At 46.8% G+C, this 18,880-nt stretch overlaps 2 protein-coding genes across 2 annotated transcripts in view; both read left to right on the forward strand.

Annotated features, from left to right (window-relative positions):
* LOC134862834 (piggyBac transposable element-derived protein 3-like) overlaps window positions 1-2,016 on the forward strand; it is a 2,318-nt gene extending 302 nt beyond the window's left edge. Inside the window, exons 1-2 of the mRNA XM_063880930.1 lie at window positions 1-361; window positions 556-2,016. The exon at window positions 1-361 is cut by the window's left edge and continues 302 nt beyond it. Coding sequence (XP_063737000.1) covers window positions 112-361; window positions 556-1,604 — 1,299 coding nt within the window. The 5' untranslated portion in view covers window positions 1-111 and the 3' untranslated portion in view covers window positions 1,605-2,016. The remainder of the gene's footprint in view (window positions 362-555) is intronic.
* A 479-nt stretch (window positions 2,017-2,495) lies between these two features.
* On the forward strand, window positions 2,496-18,435 carry alg13 (ALG13 UDP-N-acetylglucosaminyltransferase subunit). Its single transcript, XM_063882042.1, is given in 26 exon segments — window positions 2,496-2,812; window positions 3,363-3,446; window positions 3,545-3,595; window positions 3,679-3,725; window positions 3,843-3,915; window positions 4,022-4,103; window positions 4,335-4,500; window positions 4,612-4,672; window positions 4,755-4,872; window positions 4,992-5,056; window positions 5,137-5,237; window positions 5,836-5,921; window positions 5,993-6,012; window positions 6,014-6,249; window positions 6,323-6,433; window positions 7,219-7,369; window positions 8,255-8,417; window positions 8,552-8,587; window positions 8,673-8,728; window positions 8,952-9,020; window positions 11,984-12,095; window positions 14,627-14,746; window positions 14,835-14,875; window positions 14,949-15,063; window positions 17,083-17,190; window positions 18,323-18,435. Coding segments are annotated over 26 exon segments (2,481 nt in total). The 5' UTR covers window positions 2,496-2,692; the 3' UTR covers window positions 18,412-18,435.
* The last annotated feature ends 445 nt before the right edge of the window (window positions 18,436-18,880 follow it).

Raw genomic sequence — 18,880 nt, forward strand, 5'->3', positions numbered from 1 at the left:
CTAGAGTTGTTTATAGCTATCTCTGGTGCAGTTGAAAAGCTGTCCCAGTGAAATAAATAACAAAGAAATACATACATATATAAATGACATTGGTTTGTATTTGATTTTTTCATGTTTTTATTTCCAGAGCGTTTTTCTGTGCAAACAGCATTGGAGCAATTTTGGCTAAATGATGGAGACAACTCAGATTTGGAAGACTTGTCTGACAACGATGATCCCATCCTGGATGCCAATTACCAACCCCGAACACAGGAGCGAAGCAGCAGTGAGGATGAGGATGACAGTAGTGATGATGAGGACCCCATTCCTCAGCCCACTGAGCACAGCAGAGGACGTAAACGTCTCCGTGGTGCAAATAATGGTTAGCCAAGACCCAGTGGATATTTGTTTATTTTAGGCAGGGCCTAAGGGCTAGGTGAAGGATAGGAAGCAAAATGCTTATTTACAACACTTGTTGACAGGTTCAGGGACAGGGACAGATACAGGTTCATCCCTGCAAGTCTCAGAATCGACCTGAATGCGCATCTATTGATGAGCAGATGATTCCTTTCACAGGAGCCTGTCCATGCAGACAATATCTGCCAATGAAGCCAAACCCAGTTGGCATCAAGAACTTCGTTTGTGCTACAGCAGATGGCATTGTGCTGGACTTTGATCTGTATCAAGGTACAGGTGCACTGCTTGAGCAGGTCGAAGAAGAGGTGGGCCTGGGGTTGGGAGGCTTAGTCTTGGCTCGTCTGTGTCAAACTCTGCATCGTGGCACAAAAGTGTATTGTGACCGGTTCTTCACAAGCATCCGAGGTGTGGAACAAATGATGAAGAAGGAGATGTACATTACTGGTACAATAATGAAGAACAGACTCGCTGGCGCGAAGGAGAAGCTACCCTCTGACAAAACCATGAAAAACACAGCAAGAGGTACCTCATCAGAACTTTCCACTGAAGACGGAAAGTTGTGTGTAGTGAAGTGGTATGACAACAAACCAGTATTGATGATGTCTGTTGTTCATGGCACAGAGCCTGAAGACACCTGCCAGCGCTGGGACAAGAAATTGAAACAGTATGTGACTGTCTCGCGACCAAGCATTGTCCGTGAGTACAACCTCAAGATGGGTGGAGTGGATTTGATCGATAGAATGATTAGCTACTATCGCATGAGCGCCCGTACTAAGAAGTGGACGATGCGGATGCTAATGCACTTCACAGATCTGGCTTTAGGTAACAGCTGGCTACTCTACCGCAAAGACCTCGCAATATGTGCTGCACCAAAGAAGAGCATCATGCAGTTCCTTGAGTTCCGTACAGAAATTGCTACGACCCTCTTGGCCCAGCATCACGGTCAAGGAAGCCATGCAGACCTCTCTGAACAGTCAGAGGAAGAAGACAACTCAAATCAAGGGAACAAACGTCCTGTGACGGCAGTGCCCCATGTCTCGGTCCGCAGGAGGGCGAATGCCCATCTCCCAGAGATGATCAGCCTGAAGAACGCGGCGCGCTGCAGGGTAGCAGGCTGCACTGGAAGAACCCGAGTGCGTTGTGTGACCTGCAAAGTGTTCTTGTGCTTGCAAGGCGATCGCAACTGTTACACAGCCTTTCACACATAGACACACATACACTGCAGCACAACACACACACACACACACACACACACACACACTGCTGCAATGCAAAATTTCACATAACACATACTGTAACTGTGACTCTCCAAAGGGGGCAAAAATGTTTTGTTTTTCTTCATTTTGTTGTGTTTTTTCACAATGATGTTCAAAACACAAACAATAGTTGAAAGTTGAAAAAACTGCTGTGTTCAAGGTTGAAATAAAATAGTTTTTCACTCTATTACAAAAAGGTGACTTTAATGTGTTTTATGGAAATTCAGACCGAGTGTCCACATATGTGGACATCATTTTTCTCTAAAAGTACATCATGTCAAAAGATGATACTTAGTTTTTATACTTATCAGGTTCCAATAAGCCCAAATAGCAAAGAGAAATAAAAAATGCATATAAAAAAACAGCTCGGGTCTTAGGAGGTTAAATTCCCGTTCTTCCCTTAAATTCCCGTTCATTCCCTTAAATTCCCGTTCTTCCCTTAAATTCCCGTTCATTCCCTTAAATTCCCGTTCTTCCCTTAAATTCCCGTTCTTCCCTTAAATTCCCGTTCATTCCCTTAAATTCCCGTTCTTCCCTTAAATTCCCGTTCATTCCCTTAAATTCCCGTTCTTCCCTTAAATTCCCGTTCATTCCCTTAAATTCCCGTTCATTCCCTTAAATTCCCGTTCATTCCCTTAAATTCCCGTTCATTCCCTTACCCTTAAATTCCCGTTCATTCCCATGGAAAGTTTCCGTCTTTGAAAATTCCCGGAATTTTGCAACCCTAGTGAAGAATCCTCAGTATGTGAACGTTTAATAAGGAAAGAGAGTCCGACTCATTTACCGCGTGTTTCTGACCGCAGGACAGTCCCTGAACGCCTCAGGGGGCCACGTGCTCAGGCTGATGAGCTTCACCTGTTGCTCGAGCCGTCTGCCCGGTGAGACGGTTTTACCAAGAGGACCGCGGATTACCGGAGAGGAACCGGAGACTATCGGACAGTACCGGAGAGGAACCGGAGACTACTGGAGAGAGAGGAGCGGACAGAACCGGAGAGGAGCCGAGACTACCGGAGTTTAGCTGAGTTCACCCGAGCCCCGGGATGCAGAAAGGGCTGAAGAAGTACTTCGTCAACATGGACGAGTACCTGTGCAGCCTCGGTCTGTACCGGAAGATGGTGGCGCGAGATGCGTCCAGCCTGTTCCGAGCTGTGTCTGAGCAGGTGAGACAACTGGGCTAAACTGGGCTGAACCGGGTTGAACCTTGCTATAATTAATTAATAAATAAATAAATGCTAAAGCCAATTAAAATACACACGCTAAAGCTAATCATGCTAAAGCTAGCAATGCTAAAGTTAACTGGCTAAGCTAACAGCTGTCTTGTTGAAGATTTTCCGTAAGAAAATAATTAATTGAAGAACTGGTTGTTTTTAAAAATCTGTTAATCTATATTCATACGTTTTTTGATGTTGAATACATACAAGAAGCCAATAAAATAAACGTGTTCTGACTATACTGGTTAAACTCTGATGGAGGGAATAATGTGCAGGTAATGCGATGCAGACTCTGTGTAATCATGCACTCACCCTAATCGCTAATATTCAGTTATTATTATTATTCATTTTCCTCTTGTGTTTTTGTTTGACAATACAACAAAAAATTAAATTGGAGAAAATGAACTTTATGATTTTATAAAGATGGATTTGACATACTGTGTGTGTGTGTGTGTGTGTGTGTGTGTGTGTGTGTGTGTATATATGTATATGTATATAGCTGTATTACTCTCAGAACTACCATCAGAGGATCCGGCAGCAATGCGCTGACTACATGAGAGCCAACCAATGCAACTTTGAACCGGTGGGTAGCTCATAGCGGGCCAGCTAACGCACTGATCGAACAGGCTAACCGGGGAGTGGGTACCAGAATATGTAACCGTGTGTTGTTGTCTCTTCCAGTTTGTTGAAGGTTCGTTTGAGAAATATTTAGAGCGTCTGGAGGACCCGAAGGTGAGCTGCTTTGACCTCTGACCCTGTGTGTGTAGCTAATCGTGTGTGACAACAGGTGTATAACAGCAGGTGTGTGTTTTCAGGAGACTGTGGGTCAGGTGGAGATCAAGGCTCTGTCCCAGCTCTACAGGTGAGGAACTCTCCAGGTCACCTGCTCCAACCTCCATCAGTTAGTGAATTTGTGTGTGTGTGTGTGTGTGTGTGTGTGTGTGTGTGTGTGTGTGTGTGTGTGTGTGTGTGTGTGTAGGCACTGTTTCCTGATCTATCGTTACCCAGGGAAACCAGCCACGGTGATCTCAGAAGAAGAATTTGTTGACAAGGTAAGAAGTTAAACTTGTGATGATCATTACACTTCCTGCAGCAGATCACATGACTGTAAACTCTGCAATGTGATTCGTTAGGACTGATGTCAGCTGTGTTTCCTAGGTGACGCTGTGTTGCTCCATCAATGGTCACTATGACATCGTTTACCCGAGGAGTTACCCCGCCTCGGCCGCCCTCTGTCAGTGTGAGTACCGAGCTCTGATTGGTGGAGCAGTGTGAGTACTGAGCTCTGATTGGTGGAACAGTGAGTACTGAGCTCTGATTGGTGGAGCAGTGTGAGTACATAGCTCTGATTGGTAGAGCAAGTCTAAGTGTGTGTGTGTGTGTGTGTGTGTGTGTGTGTGTGTGTGTGTGTGTGTGTGTGTGTGTGTGTGTGTGTGTGTGTGTGTGTGTGTGTGTGTGTGTGTGTGTGTAGCTCTGTTCTATGAGGTGCTCTACACTCAGGTGTTCGGCTTTGAGGAGGCAGAGCTCTGTCAGGCGATGGAGGCATTCAAGGTCGGAGGTCGTCGCTATAGAAACAGCCAGTCAGTGTGCAGCGAGGCAGACTTTGGCTACGACACACCTGAGGACCGCAGTCACAGGTACACACACGCATATAATGCTGTATACTGACCACTTCTGTTCAGAGCAGGTGACCTCACCTGTATGATGACATCATGCTGGACTAAGATGTGTGTTTGTTTTGTCCTCAGGGAGGAGTCTGAGCTGGGTGGAGCCGTGGAGGAGAAACGAGCCATGCCCGAGGACACAAAGGTAGACACACACACACACACACACTAAAACTATATTACATTTTATTGTCGCACATTGATCCTGAGTGGTTGTGATTGGTCAGCCTCCTGCAGAAGCCCCGCCCCCCTCCAGGCTGTCTCTTCCTTATAAGGTTATGAAGTCTCTGGATGGAGAGGTGTACAGAAACCTGGAGTTTGACGTGTGGCAGGATGCCTGTAAAGGTAACTGTCACATCACGATCAGAGCTGTCAATCAGGTCAAAATAAATTATTCTAATACAGGCTTACAAACTGTAAGTGAAGGTGTCTCTGCATGAGTAATCGGATTACTGTGTCCTCAGAGATGCAGAAGACGGACTACATGGTGTTTGCAGGGAGGCAGTACTTCCTGGGAGACAAGTGTCAGGTAAAACTGACCCCATCATTATAGCAGGTGAACACTCAGAAGTCTTGGAGTGCTTGAACGCATCGCTGTGTGGGTTTCAGGTGCGTCTGGAGCCAAAGGGGAAATTTTACAACGCCTTCATCCAGGAGGTCGGGACGCATCCGTCAGCGGTCACTGTATTCATCGAGGAGCTGGGAGAGAAGTAAACCGACACCTTTATTCACCTCATGTAGCCCCGCCCCTTTTCACACTTCCTGCTCAAACCCTCTTGCCTCAGTTCTCTGGTTCAGCTCCAGCAGCATTATAAACACTGAGGCCCAGCATAGAGAACTCCGTCCTTAGTTTGCAGCTGAACGAGGCCCCCTTCTTTCAGGTGGGGGTGTTAATACAGCGGCAGTAACAGCGGTTTCAGATCAGCATCTCTTGGACAAAAAATTCTAAATAAAATAACTCCCAAAATCTTGATGCTGAACGTCTTTCTGAAAATGTAAATCTGAAGAAATGTCCAGTTGTTTCTCAGTGAATGTTTAAACTGTTAGTGAACAGTGTGTCTCAGGACACACTGCGGGGGGTCGGTCTGGTGGAGCAGGGGGTTGCTATTGGAGGGCTTGATGACCCCCCCCTCGCTCCACCTCCACACCTGATGGTTTGGAACGTCCCTTAATGTGGCGGACCCTGGTGAAGTGAGTAGGGCTCGGTTTGGAATTAGGCCCGATTTTTTTTATCAGAGATGATCCTCAGCTCCTCTGAGGTGATGGTTTTACTGCATCCTCTGGTAGTGACTGTGACCCACCCCACAGACACCTGGTCCCGCTGACGGACCTGAAGCCAGTGAATCCGGTTCCTGCCTGGAACGTGGCGGCACCTTCCAGGAAAGGAGACATGGGTAAGTTCAGATCTACTTCCTGTTTGCTTCCTGTCTGTCTTCCTGCTCCTCACCTCTCCCCCCCGCTGCAGACCCGGACCGCCACCGCCACCCCCCCCCGCCACCGCTACTTCAGGAAGTCCCGTGGCGGGATGAAGGGGGCGGAGCTTCTGATGCCCCCACCATCATACGGTGGCCCTTCCCCCTCCACGCTGCCCCCCCGCTTTCAGTCCACGGGTCACCCCCGCCCCCCTGCGCCCTTGTCAGCTGGAGCCTTGACCTACGACCCCTACGCCCCCCCCCATCACCACCACCAGCCTGCCAGGCCGCCTCGCTATGGAGCCTCCAGGTGTGTGTGTGTGTGTTTGTGTGTTTTAATTGTGTGTGTGTGTGTGTGTTTTAATTGTGTGTGTTCTGGTCAGAAGCTCCACCCGTTTCCTGAACCGTCACCTGATTGGTCCACACCTGACCTATTACCACCACCCGGGCCGACGCTATTACCACGACTACGAGAACTATGCCTTCAGATCCCGGTAAACAAACCCACATCCCTGTTAGCATTATTTACCTGGTATAAAATGTTAGAATGTCCCTCTGGATCTGAACTGAGACGTGCACTGATACTGTATCTCTGACCCTGGTCTCTGTCTGAAGACCGTTGACGTGCACTGATACTGTATCTCTGACCCCGGTCTCTGTCTGCAGGCCGTTGACGTGCACTGATACTGTATCTCTGACCCCGGTCTCTGTCTGCAGGCCGTTGACGTGCACTGATACTGTATCTCTGACCCCGGTCTCTGTCTGCAGGCCGTTGACGTGCACTGATACGGTATCTCTGACCCCGGTCTCTGTCTGCAGGCCGTTGACGTGCACTGATACTGTATCTCTGACCCCGGTCTCTGTCTGCAGGCCGTTGACGTGCACTGATACTGTATCTCTGACCCCGGTCTCTGTCTGCAGGCCGTTGACGTGCACTGATACTGTATCTCTGACGCCGGTCTCTGTCTGCAGGCCGTTGACGTGCACTGATACTGTATCTCTGACCCCGGTCTCTGTCTGCAGGCCGTTGACGTGCACTAATACTGTATCTCTGACCCCAGTCTCTGTCTGCAGGCCGTTGACGTGCACTGATACTGTATCTCTGACCCCGGTCTCTGTCCGAAGACCGTTGACGTGCACTGAGAACTGTATCTCTGACCCCGGTCTCGGTCTGCAGGCCGTTGACGTGCACTGATACCTGTTTCCTTACCCCGGTCTGTGTCTGCAGGCCGTTGACGTGCACTGATACCTGTTTCCTCACCCCGGTCTCTGTCTGCAGGCGCAGCAGACGGCAGCTGGCAGCAGCTCTGAATAAAGAGTGTCAGTTTGGTTTCTCTGCTGACGGTGGGGACGAGCCCTCGGATCTGGATGGAGCGATGGCGTACTACCAGCTGGAGGACGAGGGGGGCGGCGTCTTCCCCCCCCTGCAGGTGATAACCGAGATCCCTTACTCGTATCACTGTGTTAATGTATGTATTTATTACTCTCTGTAAGGCCTCGTTCACACTGCAGGTCTTAATGCTCAAGTCGAATTTTTTGCTCATATCCGATTTTTTTGTTTGGCTGTACACATTATTTTTTAAATGTGGTCTATATCAGACTCCGGTCCTGAACTGACCCGCATGCACAGAAGAACAATAACAAAGACGTCACACGCAGCACGCTTTGTACGGAAGTAAACATGGACGCTACTGAAGTCAGCGTTTACGGTTTCATTCAAGTTGTTGTGCAGTGGAAGCCGGCGAAGTTAAGAGCAGATGATAACGAGAAGAAGGATGAGAAGAAAGAGAGCAACACTGTTAACAATGGCTACTACGTCTGTACGGAGGTGTGTTTGGATGCGGAGTCGGAGCCAGGAGTGGTGGGATCGTGACGTCTGCCATGTTTGTAATCACCGCGTCCGAGTGACTTCCGCCCCGCCGGCGCAGATGTATGACGATTGTCGCTCTAGAATGACGTAAAAGTCGCATGAATTGCGACATGACTGTTCAGACTGAGGTCGCATTGCAAAACATCAGACCTGTAGCTGATTTAGGACCACATATGAAAGTAGCCCAAATCGGATTCCATGTGATTAGTGCTGTTCACGCTGTTAGAAAGAAATGTGGGCCACTTTTGCCTGCAGTGTCAACGAGGCCTTAGACTGGTGTGATACCCTCACCTGTCCGCTGTCAGTGCCCTGCCTCACCTGGGTGGGTTCTGTTACTCAAACGAAGCTGTTTGACTCATTTGCTGTAACAATGTTAACTTCCCCTCTGTGATTCTGCTCACACATTAACACGTCTGTATTATAATGCCTCCCACTCCCCCCTCAGGGCCCCCCAGTGGCCCTGCCCCCCTCACTGGGAGCCCCGCCCCCTCCTGGCTCCTCCTACAGAGTCCAGAGAGTTTCAGGGCCCCCAGCCGCCCCGCCTGGAAACACCCCCGTCTGCTCATCAGAGGAGGATACTGAGGACACCAGTACTGTGGAGGACCAGGGTACACACACACAACCTCACTCACTCTGTTATTCAATCTAACTTTATTAATACAGCCCAAAATCACAAAAGCCATGCACTCACAAACTGTTGGTGTCCAAACTAACCCTGAGAATGTGTGTGTGTTGCTGTCAGTGGGGTACACAGAGGAGTACATCTACATCAGTCAGGGTGAGTGTGTGTGTGTGTGTGTGTGTGTGTGTGTCAGTCTGTGTGTGTCAGTGTGTTTCAGATCAGAGATCCTTGTGTGTTTCAGATCAGAGGTACCCCCCCTCAGGTGTGTACTCTGCTGGAGAGCCCTCCATCACCCAGGTAAAGTGTGTGTGTGTAAAGCTGATGGTATATCCTGCCTCTCACTGAGTGTGAAGCATGGATGGAAGTGATGTAGATCAGAGTTAGTTACCTGTGAGGAGGACTCCTGTGCTGTTTGTGACACACAGAGCGTGTGAAACACCTGTCCAGAGTTTTCAGAGTTCACTGCTGAACTTGTAGCACCTGATCAGTGAGGGCTAAACTAAGACTCTTATTGTGAAAGGATGAGCAGGAAGGAGGAACAGCTGACTCACCACCAAGAAAGGAGATCAACTACAGCTACACACAGCAGGTACACACACACATGCACACACACAGCAGGTACACACACACATGCACACACACAGCAGGCAAATAGAAAAGTCAGATTTTATTTTTTAAAGAAGATGAGTAGAGCAAAATGAAGGAGTTGGGTCAGGGGTGTCAAAGTCAATTTCATCGCGGGCCACATTGGCATTATGGTTGCTCTCCGGTTTTAACTTTAAGACAATGTGTTATATGACATTATTTATATATATATATACATATACACACACATACATACAGTGGGGCAAAAAAGTATTTAGTCAGCCACCAATTGTGCAAGTTCTCCCATTTCAAAAGATGAGAGAGGCCTGTAATTTTCATCATAGGTACACTTCAACTATGAGAGACAGAATGGGGGAAACAATCCAGGAAATCACGTTGTCTGATTCTTAATGAATTCATTGTAAATTCCTCGGTAAAATAAGTATTTGGTCACCTACAAACAAGCAAGAGTTCTGGCTCTCACAGACCTGTAACTTCTTCTTTAAGAGGCTCCTCTGTCCTCCACTCGTTACCTGTATTAATGGCACCTTTTTGAACTCGTTATCAGTATAAAAGACACCTGTCCACAACCTCAAACAGTCATACTCCAAACTCCACTATGGCCAAGACCAAAGAGCTGTCAAAGGAGACCAGAGACAACATTGTAGACCTGCACCAGGCTGGGAAAACTGAATGTGCAATAGGTAAGCAGCTTGGTGTGAAGAAATCAACTGTGGGAGCAATTATTAGAAAATGGAAGACATACAAGACCAATGCTAATCTCCCTCCATCTGGGGCTCCACGCAAGATCTCACCCCGTGGGGTCAAAATGATCACAAGAACGGTGAGCAAAAATCCCAGGACCACACGGGGGGACCTAGTGAATGACCTGCAGAGAGCTGGGACCAAAGTAACAGAGGCTACCATCAGTAACACACTACGCCGCCAGGGACTTAAATCCTGCAGTTCCAGACGTGTCCCCCTGCTTAAGCCAGTACATGTCCAGGCCCGTCTGAAGTTTGCTAGAGGGCATTTGGATGATCCAGAAGAGGACTGGGAGAATGTCATATGGTCAGATGAAACCAAAATAGAACTTTTTGGTAAAAACTCAAGTCGTCGTGTTTGGAGGAGAAAGAATGCAGAGTTGCCTCCAAAGAACACCATACCTACTGTGAAGCATGGGGGTGGAAACATCATGCTTTGGGGCTGTTCTTCTGCAAAGGGACCAGGACGACTGATCCGTGTAAAGGAAAGAATGAATGGGGCCATGTATCGAGAGATTTTGAGTGATAACCTCCTTCCATCAGCAAGGGCACTGAAGATGAAGCGTGGCTGGGTCTTTCAGCATGACAGTGATCCCAAACACACCGCCAGGGCAACGAAGGAGTGGCTTCCTAAGAAGCATTTCAAGGTCCTGGAGTGGCCTAGCCTAGTCTCCAGATCTCAACCCCATAGAAAATCTTTGGAGGGAGTTGAAAGTCTGTGTTGCCCAGCGACAGCCCCAAAACATCACTGCTTTAGAGGAGATCTGCATGGAGGAATGGGCCACAATACCAGCAACAGTGTGTGGAAACCTTGTGAAGACTTACAGAAAACGTTTGACCTCTGTCATTGCCAACAAAGGGTATATAACAAAGTATTGAGATGAACTTTTGTTATTGACCAAATACTTATTTTCCACAATCGTTTGAAATGAATTCATTAAAATCCTACAACGTGATTTCTGGATTGTTTCCCCCATTTTGTCTCTCATAGTTGAAGTATACCTATGATAAACATTACAGGCCTCTCTCATCTTTTTAAATGGGAGAACTTGCACAATTGGTGGCTGACTAAATACTTTTTTGCCCTACTGTGTTTGTATGTGTGTATGTGTGTGTGTGTGTGTATGTGTGTGTGTGTGTATGTATGTATATATGTATGTGTGTGTATGTGTGTGTGTATGTGTGTGTATGTATGTGTGTATGTGTGTGTATGTGTATATGTGTGTGTGTGTGTGTGTGTATGTATGTGTGTATGTGTGTATGTATGTATGTATGTATGTATGTATGTATGTATGTATGTATGTATGTGTGTATGTGTATGTGTGTGTGTGTGTGTATGTATGTATGTATGTGTGTATGTGTATGTATGTATGTATGTGTGTGTGTGTGTGTGTGTGTGTGTGTGTATGTATGTATGTATGTATGTATGTGTGTATGTGTATATATGTGTGTGTGTATGTGTGTGTGTATGTGTATATATGTGTGTGTGTATGTGTGTGTATGTATGTATGTATGTATGTATGTATGTGTGTATGTGTATATATGTGTGTGTGTATGTGTGTGTGCTTGAAAGGTGCTGAATGAATGATCAGAGATGTCATGTTTATTGGTAATCAGACTGGGTTGAGTTTAGTGTTTCTTCTCTTTCTCTTCAAGCAGAAGTCCAGCAATTAGCATTACCAAACCTTTAACAGTACAACAAATCATAAAGGCAGTAGCATCATTTCTCAAATAAGATGTTACAACAGCAGTGTAAACCTACAGCCTCATCACATAAAAGGCATGACAGCAAATGTTAGTGAAAACTCCTGGATGTTATGAACAGCAGGATGTAGCAGATATATATATATAGAATAATGATATATATATATATAGAATAATGTAATATAACATATATATATATATATATTTAGAAAAGCTCAGATTTGTTTCTAAATGTCCACTTTTGAAAGTTTCCCATTTTTTTTTTTAATATGATTTTTTCCCTAAAGAATCTGCCTTTTTCCAAAAAGTCATATTTTCTTTAGGGAAAAAATTCAAATCTGGAAAAATGATCTGAAGTTTGAAAAGAAAGTCAAAGGAAAACAAATTGGGAGACAAAAAGTGCGATTTTTATTTTTTGATTTATTTAAAAGAAAGCAGATGGTGGGTCATTTTGACCTGTTCCGTCCCGTCCACCTACTTCCTGTGTTCTCTGTTTCAGGTGAAACCATTAGCAGTGATCGGCTCTTCTTCCTCTTCCTCCTCATCCCCCTCCTCTCCATCATCACATCTGCCGGCTGCCCACCTGCCAGTGGCTACACAGACTCGCTCAGGTACACACACACACACTCGGGTACTATCACACACAGACTTGCTCAGGTCCATCAGGTGACCTCTGAGGACGTGGCTTATGGACAGGGTGGGACTTTTCGAGGGGGTAGGGCTGATGGTGGGGCTCACCTCTGAGATGGGACTTTGGGTACTTCTCACTTCTGTTTTGTAATTTCCTCGGTCTCACCGGAAGTTGATTTGTGTGTGCCATCTTAAGGAGTGTCCCATGGCGCTTATTTTTGCCAGAGGAGCGATAACCGAGGAACCACCAGACTATCCTCCAGTGAAATCCTCAGTCACTCGCCGCTCTCACACACACACACGAAACGCTCTCACACACATGAAACGCTCTCACACACACATGAAACGCTCTCACACACACATATGAACACCGACGCTCTCACACACATGAAACGCTCTCTCACACACATATGAAACGCTCTCTCACACACACACATGAAACGCTCTCACACACACACACATGAAACGCTCTCTCACACACATATGAAACGCTCTCTCACACACATATGAAACGCTCTCTCACACACACACATGAAACGCTCTCTCACACATATGAAACGTTCTCACACACACACATATGAAACGCTCTCTCACACACATATGAAATGTTCTCACACACACGAAACGTTCTCTCACACGCATATGAAATGCAATCTCAGTGTGCTGTGTGAGAGGGATCTCAGTGTGCTGTGTGAGAGGGATCTCAGTGTGCTGTGTGAGAGGGATCTCAGTGTGCTGTGTGAGAGGGATCTCAGTGTGCTGTGTGAGAGGGATCTCAGTGTGCTGTGTGAGAGGGATCTCAGTGTGCTGTGTGAGAGGGATCTCAGTGTGCTGTGTGAGAGGGATCTCAGTGTGCTGTGTGAGAGGGATCTCAGTGTGCTGTGTGAGAGGGATCTCAGTGTGCTGTGTGAGAGGGATCTCAGTGTGCTGTGTGAGAGGGATCTCAGTGTGCTGTGTGAGAGGGATCTCAGTGTGCTGTTGTGAGAGGGATCTCAGTGTGTGTTGTGTGAGAGGGATCTCAGTGTGCTGTGTGAGAGGGATCTCAGTGTGCTGTTGTGAGAGGGATCTCAGTGTGCTGTGTGAGAGGGATCTCTGTGTGCTGTGTGAGAGGGATCTCAGTGTGCTGTGTGAGAGGGATCTCAGTGTGCTGTGTGAGAGGGATCTCAGTGTGCTGTGTGAGAGGGATCTCAGTGTGTGCTGTGTGAGAGGGATCTCAGTGTGTGCTGTGTGAGAGGGATCTCAGTGTGTGCTGTGTGAGAGGGATCTCAGTGTGTGTTGTGTGAGAGGGATCTCAGTGTGTGTTGTGTGAGGGATCTCAGTGTGTGTTGTGTGAGAGGGATCTCAGTGTGTGTTGTGTGAGGGATCTCAGTGTGTGTTGTGTGAGGGATCTCAGTGTGTGTTGTGTGAGAGGGATCTCAGTGTGTGTTGTGTGAGAGGGATCTCAGTGTGCTGTGTGAGAGGGATCTCAGTGTGCTGTGTGAGAGGGATCTCAGTGTGCTGTGTGAGAGGGGTCTCAGTGTGTTGTGTGAGAGGGATCTCAGTGTGTTGTGTGAGAGGGATCTCAGTGTGTTGTGTGAGAGGGATCTCAGTGTGCTGTGTGAGAGGGATCTCAGTGTGCTGTGTGAGAGGGATCTCAGTGTGCTGTGTGAGAGGGGTCTCAGTGTGTTGTGTGAGAGGGATCTCAGTGTGTTGTGTGAGAGGGGTCTCAGTGTGTTGTGTGAGAGGGGTCTCAGTGTGCTGTGTGAGAGGGATCTCAGTGTGCTGTGTGAGAGGGATCTCAGTGTGTTGTGTGAGAGGGATCTCAGTGTGCTGCGTGAGAGGGGTCTCAGTGTGCTGTGTGAGAGGGATCTCAGTGTGTTGTGTGAGAGGGATCTCAGTGTGCTGTGTGAGAGGGATCTCAGTGTGTTGTGTGAGAGGGATCTCAGTGTGCTGCGTGAGAGGGGTCTCAGTGTGTGTGTGGGGTTGTGTGTGTGTGTGTGTGTGTGTTAAATGGTCTTTGTGCAGGCTGCTGAGCGAACGAAGGAAACGGGACAGATGGAAAATGTTTTTTTTGCGGTTTTTCGCTTTTTTTTAAAACGCCTTTCGTTTCAACTGAAATCCCTCACACAACATACTGAAATTGCATTTTGTGTGTGTGTGTTTCACATGTGTATATGAGAGCTTTTCACATGTATATGTGAATAACTTTGGGTGTCTTATGTGTGTGAGCGTTTCATATGTGTTTGAGAGATTTGTACATATGTTTGTAAATGATTTTGGTTTAGTGTGTGTGTGTGTCACATGTGTATGTGAACGGTATTTCTGAATAATGTCCCTAACGGACCCACATAAAAGGACGTCCCATTGCTCTTAAAATGTATTTCCTTGCTTGCTCTCTCTCCACGTGGTTTCCTTGCGTCTCTCCGTGCATCCCTGGTGGGAGGGACTAATGCACAGGGAAAAGACGGAAGTGAGGGACGCAGGGATACAAGTTAAGAGAAGTGGGAATTACCATTGAGTTTCCTGTTCCCAGTTGCCATGGCAATCCCAGCCTCCCCTCCCTGGTTGGTCAGTGAGATGGGAGAGGCTCTCTGCAGCGTGGTGGCTCCGCCCCCTTACTCTTACGACCCCAACGGCAGCGACTTACCCCGAGGTGTGTGTGTGTATGTAAAAATTGGTATGTAGTGTGTGTGTGTGTGTGTATAAAAATTGGTATGTAATGTGTGTGTGTGTGTTCTCAGACTGCAGGGTTCTTCAGTACTACTTCAACCTGGGAGTCCAGGTGAGTGTCTGTGAGTCTGTTTGATGCTACCCTTTAATAACATGTGTATAACATGACATAACCCCTCCCTCAGTGGTACCATCAGAGCTGCTGGCAGCAGCAGCAGTCGTACCCCCCCCCTTCGCAGGAGGTCTCCTACCCCTACCAGCTCTACAGCCCCTACCTCAGCCAGGAGTCCTCCGTGCACGGTGAGAAGAACACCCTCTCTGATTCATCACCCATTGCACTGTTTCACAATAAGAGGGGAGACTTTCACAATAAGAGGGGAGACTTTCACAATAAGAGGGGAGACTTTCACAATAAGAGGGGAGACTTTCACAATAAGAGGGGAGACTTTCACAATAAGAGGGGAGACTTTCACAATAAGAGGGGAGACTTTCACATAACGGGAGACTTTCACATAACGGGAGACTTTCACAATAAGAGGGGAGACTTTCACATAACGGGAGACTTTCACAATAAGAGGGGAGACTTTCACATAACGGGAGACTTTCACAATAAGAGGGGAGACTTTCACAATAAGAGGGGAGACTTTCACAAATAAGAGGGGAGACTTTCACAATAAGAGGGGAGACTTTCACAATAAGAGGGGGAGACTTTCACAATAAGAGGGGAGACTTTCACATAACGGGAGACTTTCACAATAAGAGGGGAGACTTTCACATAACGGGAGACTTTCACAATAAGAGGGGAGACTTTCACAAATAAGAGGGGAGACTTTCACAAATAAGAGGGGAGACTTTCACAAATAAGAGGGGAGACTTTCACAAATAAGAGGGGAGACTTTCACAATAAGAGGGGGAGACTTTCACATAACGGGAGACTTTCACAATAAGAGGGGAGACTTTCACATAACGGGAGACTTTCACAATAAGAGGGGAGACTTTCACATAACGGGAGACTTTCACATAAGAGGGGAGACTTTCAGATAACGGGAGACTTTCACAATAAGAGGGGGAGACTTTCAGATAACGGGAGACTATCACAATAAGAGGGGAGACTTTCACAAATAAGAGGGGAGACTTTCACATAACGGGAGACTTTCACAATAAGAGGGGGAGACTTTCAGATAACGGGAGACTATCACAATAAGAGGGGAGACTTTCACAAATAAGAGGGGAGACTTTCACAATAAGAGGGGAGACTTTCACAATAAGAGGGGAGACTTTCACATAACGGGAGACTTTCACAATAAGAGGGGAGACTTCACAATAAGAGGGGAGACTTTCACATAACGGGAGACTTTCACAATAAGAGGGGGAGACTTTCACATAACGGGAGACTTTCACAAATAAGAGGGGAGACTTTCACAAATAAGAGGGGAGACTTTCACAAATAAGAGGGGAGACTTTCACATAACGGGAGACTTTCACAAATAAGAGGGGAGACTTTCACAAATAAGAGGGGAGACTTTCACAAATAAGAGGGGAGACTTTCGCAATAAGAGGGGAGACTTTCACAATAAGAGGGGAGACTTTCACAAATAAGAGGGGAGACTTTCACAAATAAGAGGGAGACTTTCACAATAAGAGGGGGAGACTTTCACAAATAAGAGGGGAGACTTTCACAATAAGAGGGGGAGACTTTCACATAACGGGAGACTTTCACAATAAGAGGGGAGACTTTCACAATAAGAGGGGAGACTTTCACAAATAAGAGGGGAGACTTTCACAATAAGAGGGGGAGACTTTCACATAACGGGAGACTTTCACATAACGGGAGACTTTCACAATAAGAGGGGAGACTTTCACAATAAGAGGGAGACTTTCACAATAAGAGGGAGACTTTCACAATAAGAGGGAGACTTTCACAATAAGAGGGGGAGACTTTCACAATAAGAGGGGAGACTTTCACAATAAGAGGGGAGACTTTCACAATAAGAGGGAGACTTTCACAATAAGAGGGGAGACTTTCACAATAAGAGGGGAGACTTTGACTTTCACAATAAGAGGGAGACTTTCACAATAAGAGGGGAGACTTTCACAATAAGAGGGAGACTTTCACAATAAGAGGGGAGACTTTCACAATAAGAGGGGAGACTTTCACAATAAGAGGGAGACTTTCACAATAAGAGGGAGACTTTCACAATAAGAGGGGAGACTTTCACAATAAGAGGGGAGACTTTCACAGTAAAAGTCTTATTATGATGGTGTTGGTTTGTGTGAGGTAGTGAGGTGATTTGAACCCTACTCTTTTTCTGCCCCCAGCTGCCCCCCCCTCATATCCTGAGACAACAAGAAGCCCCCACCAGCCCCCCTCCTTGTACCCAGAATCCAGCAGGGCCGGTGACGGAGAGACAGACGAACACAGCAGCGGTCAGTACAGATAACACCAGGTGTGAAAACCTGAAACCAGTCCTCAAGACTCACATGTAGAACTACATATCATATTTATTCAACATACCACAAGGATAACATACCACAACATACCACAAGGATAACATACCACAACATACCACAAGGATAACATACCACAACATACCACAAGGATAACATACCACAAGGATAACATACCACAACATACCACAAGGATAACATACCACAAGGATAACATACCACAACATACCACAAGGATAACATACCACAACATACCACAAGGATAACATACCACAAGGATAACATACCACAACATACCACAAGGATAACATACCACAACATACCACAAGGATAACATACCACAAGGATAACATACCACAACATACCACAAGGATAACATATCACAACATATCACAAGGATAACATATCACAAGGCTAACATACCACAACATACCACAAGGATAACATACCACAACATACCACAAGGATAACATACCACAACATACCACAAGGATAACATACCACAACATACCACAAGGATAACATACCACAACATACCACAAGGATAACATACCACAACATACCACAAGGATAACATACCACAACATACCACAAGGATAACATACCACAACATACCACAAGGATAACATACCACAACATACCACAAGGATAACATACCACAACATACCACAAGGATAACATACCACAACATACCACAAGGATAACATACCACAACGATAACATACCACAACGATAACATACCACAAGGATAACATATCACAAGGATAACATACCACAACATACCACAAGGATAACATATCACAACATACCACAACGATAACATACCACAACATACCACAAGGATAACATACCACAAGGATAACATACCACAACATACCACAACGATAACATACCACAACATACCACAACGATAACATACCACAACATACCACAAGGATAACATACCACAAGGATAACATACCACAACATACCACAAGGATAACATACCACAAGGATAACATACCACAAGGATAACATATCAGAAGACCAGGAAGGAGCTGTTGGGTCACTTCCAGTTGTATCAATGCTTCTTATCAATAAATATAATGGATATCATTTTTCTCCCCCTCAGGCCCCTCCCCCTCCATTGAAGCCTCCCCCCTGTTAACCGCCCCGGCCTGCTGTACCAGGATCAAACCCTCCCACCCCCTCCCCCCCTGATGCACCTGCCATATGAAGCCCCCCCCCCCGACAGCCTATCTGCCCTCCGCCCCTCCTCTTTCTCACCCCTCCCTCCTCCCCCATCACTCCTCATACCACTGCCTCCCCCACTCTGCACACTGGGGTGCGCTGCAGAACGGGGGACACCCAGCAAGGGTGTACTGCCCCCCCCCCCACCTCCCACATGGTTGGTTACCTCACAGCCCAGCCCCCCCACCATACCACCCACTACCTCCCCCCCTCCATCTGACTGCCCCCCCACCACACAACCACTACCTCCCCCCTCGTCCAATCTTACACCTACCTCCCAGTTAGCTCGAAGCTAACACCCTTTGTGTTCAGCGAGCAGCGCCAACAGTGCTAACGAGTCAGCAGGTTTTTCACAGCGCTGAGTTAAGTCCCGCTTTGAGAGGGATCGCTTTGAGTTCCCTTCTGTTAGAGGAAGCTTTTGTTGAATAAAGTGTTACAC

The sequence above is a fragment of the Eleginops maclovinus genome, chromosome 4 (genome assembly GCF_036324505.1).
Source record: "Eleginops maclovinus isolate JMC-PN-2008 ecotype Puerto Natales chromosome 4, JC_Emac_rtc_rv5, whole genome shotgun sequence".
Lineage (NCBI taxonomy): Eukaryota > Metazoa > Chordata > Actinopteri > Perciformes > Eleginopidae > Eleginops > Eleginops maclovinus.